A 5,000-nucleotide genomic window follows, 5' to 3' on the forward strand; every position below is an offset into this window, starting at 1 on the left:
CTTACGTTACGCACTGTGGAAAATGGTCGTGCTTCTGCCCCAGTAAACGGCCATAGAATAAGGGGTTGATGGGGAGGAACCGAGTGGGTTGGGCAGGCGGGCGGGCGCGTGTGCATGAATACAATCCAAAATTGTAACGGACGCAGCAAACAAAACAAAAGCATCGCTTGTGCCCCGCGTGTGTCTCGGCGGCCAGTTGTGAAAGCATTGCGCACCGGAAGAGCGCAGAAACGCGAAGGTGCATGGTGAAAAGAAGGGGGTGTGCGAGAGTGGTAGTGGTGGGGGTCAGTCTGATCGGTGTGCGTAGGAAAAACGGGCTGACCAAAAACCGGTCACACCCGCCCTCCGGACGGACGCACTGGTGGATGGTCAGCGCAACACGACGACGGTGATGGCGCGCCAGTAGCGGAACAACAATGCTTGCGTAGAGAACGCACCGAGCGAGCGATCAGCGATCACGGTTGCAGTGGGTTACTCTTGGCTTGGCACACACACACCGCCTACTTGCTGGTGCGATGCAATGGGCGTTTGCTACAATTGACGAGAATTTGATTTCTCACAACAAACCCTTGGCCTCGCGAGGTTCGGAATCGTAGCCAGAATGGATCGAAGTGCACACTGAGTGAAGTGCCCATCAGTCCGGCAAGCTGTTGTGGTGCAGCTCAAGGTCTCCTCCCCTCGAGCAGTGTTGTGAAAGTAGTGCAGAAAAGAAAAGGGATTTCATTTAACGCGCGATAACAACATCGTCATTGGTGTATGAAGGTTTGAAGAGGCGGTGTGTGTCACCAATGTTCACTTGTTGTGATACCTGCCTTAGTCACTGGCCTCGCTGAAAACGCTGATTGTTATCAGCATCGAATCAAATTGCCTGGCAGATGAGGGCTGGCCTGGGTTGATAAAGCACCTCGGATCGCATTCCTCAGTCTGGAAACGAACGGCCGGCAGTGTGTTCATGTGTTGAGTGGTTTTTTTAAAGAAACACGACGGATCGATGGTGACGAAGGTGGATAATTAAATTATCCATCAACGCAACTGTCAGTGCGGTTCGCGTATCAGCTGTTGCGACGAACTCCTGAGTGAGCCTCAAGTAGTGCAAGTAGTTTGTTGTTTAGTCTGGCGTGATATCGAAGGTTTGATAAGCCTGTCCAGTTATATACCTGGCGGCTCACCTTCAACGGGACTCTCTGGGATCGAGTTCCGGTTCGAGTGTTTGTGTGTGTGCATGTGTTTTACAGTCACCCCATTAGCATAGGGGATTTGCGTGCCAATTTGTGGCGACAGCGACGGAGAAGACGAACGTCAAATGTCATCCGTCGTCTGCGCCCGCACGCTAATAGGCTAATCGCGACACCCGGCCAGTCTACTGACCACTTCGACGCTGACGATGATGGTGATGATGATGATGGTGGTGGTAGCACTGCTGATGATGTAATGCGCGCGCTATCGGAGCTGCCGTTGTTTCTATGATTTTTCGCGCGATCTAGTCGACTGAGAGCGAAAGAGAGAGAGAGAGAGAGAGAGCGTGCGCCCTCGGTAGCGAGAGGGGGTTGATGAGTGTAGTGCGGCGGTGGTCCGACCGGTGGTAACGGTAAGGTGAAGACGTTCGTAACTTTGCACACGCCGAAAACCTTGTGTAGCCGGAGCGAACGCAGTAAGGTTCCAGTTGTTGGCCAGAGATGACCAACGCACCGTAGCCGCCTTCGTCTCCCCGTTCGCGGAACACAAAAAACTTCAACGCTGGTTAAGCGACGAACCGTGTGAGGGTTTGTATGGTTGAAAGTCGTCCGGCAACCCATCGTAGTAGTGCGCTTCGAGTGACGCGTGCGAGTTTGCGACAAACCCTCCCCGGGCAGTACTTGCACCAAGGGACGCCCACACTCGGACCGTGCAGGAAAGGGGTGCAGGGGGTACAGCATTTCGTGTTTTAAACCAGTTTGTGCCCGAAATCCCCGGAGACAAATCGGCCGCAACGGGTTTTTTGGTGTGCGAATCGAGTGCGAATTGTCAGCCAGCGGCGAGCCAGCAAAGTTGGCCATGTTCCGGGCTACGCACGCTATCGCAACAACAACAACAGCAGCAGCAGCAACAACTAGTAGGCGCTTCTGTGTGTGAACTGTGCGAGAGAGCGCGCGTCCGCACGTTCGTGTGTGTGATCGTTCAGGGTCGAACGGGGTGCAATGAGCAATAGGGCTGCCATTGCCGCTGCCACCGCCGCTACACGTACTTGAACTCTCGGTGCCAATCAACCTGTGTTGGGGGAGGAAAGTGTGTCGGGAGGTGATTCTAACTCAAGGGAGAATCTTTACGATTAATTGGGCACAACGATGATCGCGAGCGTTCAGCATCATCGCAGCGAGTCCGGTGTCAAGGGAACCGTTCCCTTGGCGACATCCAATTCGTTTTACGCCCAGAAACAGGCAAGTTGTACGCGTGTGTGTTTGTGTGTGTGCCAGTTTTATCGTCGCCGGAAATGCATTTCTCTCCTTATCAGCGCCGCCTCGCAAACGGATGACTGACCGATCCATTCACTTTCCTTTCTTTCAGGAGCAACTTCGACGGCGGCGGGAAGATGAGGAAAGGATAGCGGCACAGAATGAGTTCCTGCGGAACAGCTTGCGTGGTTCGCAGCGGCTGCGTGCACTCCAGGATAATCCCATCGAGAAGCCACCGGTTGGTGTGGACAACGAGGCGTACGCGGATGATGAGACGGTGACCGCGGAGAAGATCATCGGTAAGCTGGGCTGGGAAATATGAATCGGGAATGGTTAACATTTCAACGTACCTTCCTCTGTGTATTCCTAACAGGCTATGGTGAGCTGGTGGCGGCACTGCAACGACTGCAGGGACACCTGAACAAGCACGGACTGGCGGCACTCGCTGGCCGAGTGACGGCGGCCCAAAGCTTACTGCTCGGACCGGGCATTGCCCGTGCGCTGGCCGTCCGTACGGCCGTACTGGAGCGACGACGGCCCCGGGTACCGAACCCGATTTGCTCAAATGCTCAGGCACTGGCCAAGGATGTAAGCATTGATGCACTAAAACACTAACGCGGGACCCCTTCAACTGATCGTTTCTACCCCCTTCTCATGTCCTTGCAGTGCGTCGAATCGCTGGCACAATCCGGATCGCCGACCGCTATCGAACTGTGTGATCTGTTGTCGACGTACGAGATGGAGGGTCTGCTGTTGGCTCACGATCGGATCGCGACGACGACCGATCGATCACCACCGACCCCACCGTACGCTGGCAGCAGCCCGACCAACAACCCAGCAAACCTGCCATCGCTAAGCAGCAACACCATCAACAACAATAACACCTTGACCAGCGCGGCGGTGAAAGCAGCGGCCGCGGCCGCCGCAGCAGCTGCTGCCGCTGCCGCCAACACCAACACGGTCATGCCATCTCCGATCCCAAATAACACTAGTTTAGTGAACAATAACAATAACAATATAGCTAAGGTAAGGATGGATGCACTAGAGACTGGAGAGGATGTGAGCACGAATGGTTTTTTTAATCCCTATTCCTTTTTCCTCCTCCACAAATACAGAGAGAACCGATGAGTGTACCGCTCGGTGTGCTACGGGATGGCAGCCAGGATCACATCAAGATCATCCAGATCGAAAAGTCATCGGAACCGCTCGGTGCGACAATCCGCAACGAGGGCGAAGCGGTCGTGATTGGGCGGGTGGTACGGGGTGGAGCGGCCGAAAAGTCGGGCCTGCTGCACGAGGGTGACGAGATACTGGAAGTGAACGGTATCGAAATGCGGGGCAAATCGGTGAACGATGTGTGTGCCCTGCTCGGTTCGATGACCGGTACGCTCACGTTCCTGGTCGTACCGGCCGGTATCCCACAGATAATGCCCGGTGGTCTCGGTGGTATGCGAGATCCGCCCGTGCTGCACGTGCGAGCTCATTTCGATTACGATCCCGAGGATGATCTGTACATACCGTGCCGGGAGCTTGGTATTAGTTTCCAGAAAGGTGACGTACTGCACGTGATCTCGCGTGACGATCCCAACTGGTGGCAGGCGTACCGGGAGGGTGAAGAGGACCAGACGCTGGCCGGGCTGATACCGAGCCAGTCGTTCCAGCATCAGCGCGAATCGATGAAGCTGGCGATTGCGGGCGAGGTGGGGCTACGGACGCGCAAGGACATTAATGGGAAGGCTGGCGGTGGCGGAGGAGGTGGAGGTGGTGGATCAACCTTGCTTTGTGCGCGGAAGGGACGCAAAAAGAAGAAGAAGGCAAGTAGCGAGCACGGGTATCCGCTTTATGCGACCGCCACCGCTGACGATCCCGATCCGGAGGAGATACTCACGTACGAGGAGGTGGCGCTGTATTATCCGCGCGCTTCCCACAAGCGGCCGATCGTGCTGATTGGGCCACCGAACATTGGGCGTCATGAGCTGCGCCAGCGGTTGATGGCGGACTCGGAGCGATTTGCCGCTGCCATTCCACGTAAGTTGATTAGTGCTGCTAGCTTGTAAAGCGCCCGTACTAATGGAAGTTTTCATTTCGGACAACAGATACATCTCGTGCACAGCGTGAAGGGGAAGTGCCCGGTCAGGACTATCACTTCATTACGCGGCAACAGTTCGAGTCGGACATTTTGGCGCGCAAGTTCGTCGAGCATGGCGAATACGAAAAGGCATATTACGGTACGAAGCTGCGGGCGGATCCCTGGTAGTGTGGTAAATGGATTCATACTAATGGTTTACAATGTGACCGTTCGCTCACACAGGTACATCACTGGAGGCAATTAGAGCGGTGGTCGCGAGTGGAAAGATCTGCGTACTGAACCTACATCCCCAGAGCTTAAAGTTGCTACGTTCGTCCGACCTGAAGCCGTACACCGTCCTGGTGGCGCCACCCAGTCTGGAAAAGCTACGTCAGAAGAGGATACGAACTGGAGAACCGTACAAGGTCAGTGGTGCAATCGATGCAATCATCTTACATGTGGCTTGTGGCTTACTTACACTGTTGCTGCTTTTCTTACAG

At 55.0% G+C, this 5,000-nt stretch overlaps 1 protein-coding gene across 11 annotated transcripts in view; it reads left to right on the plus strand.

Moving 5' to 3' along the window:
* The window catches only part of LOC125951103 (protein PALS1), a 26,973-nt gene that overhangs the window by 19,301 nt on the left and 2,672 nt on the right, over positions 1-5,000 (plus strand). For all 11 annotated transcript variants that reach the window (XM_049679676.1, XM_049679675.1, XM_049679674.1 and 8 more), the window contains 6 exons: positions 2,545-2,731; positions 2,806-3,020; positions 3,099-3,458; positions 3,548-4,460; positions 4,529-4,660; positions 4,744-4,925. In XM_049679676.1, the coding sequence (XP_049535633.1) occupies positions 2,545-2,731; positions 2,806-3,020; positions 3,099-3,458; positions 3,548-4,460; positions 4,529-4,660; positions 4,744-4,925 (1,989 nt within the window). The remainder of the gene's footprint in view (positions 1-2,544; positions 2,732-2,805; positions 3,021-3,098; positions 3,459-3,547; positions 4,461-4,528; positions 4,661-4,743; positions 4,926-5,000) is intronic.

Source organism: Anopheles darlingi, chromosome 2 (genome assembly GCF_943734745.1).
Source record: "Anopheles darlingi chromosome 2, idAnoDarlMG_H_01, whole genome shotgun sequence".
Classification (NCBI taxonomy): domain Eukaryota; kingdom Metazoa; phylum Arthropoda; class Insecta; order Diptera; family Culicidae; genus Anopheles; species Anopheles darlingi.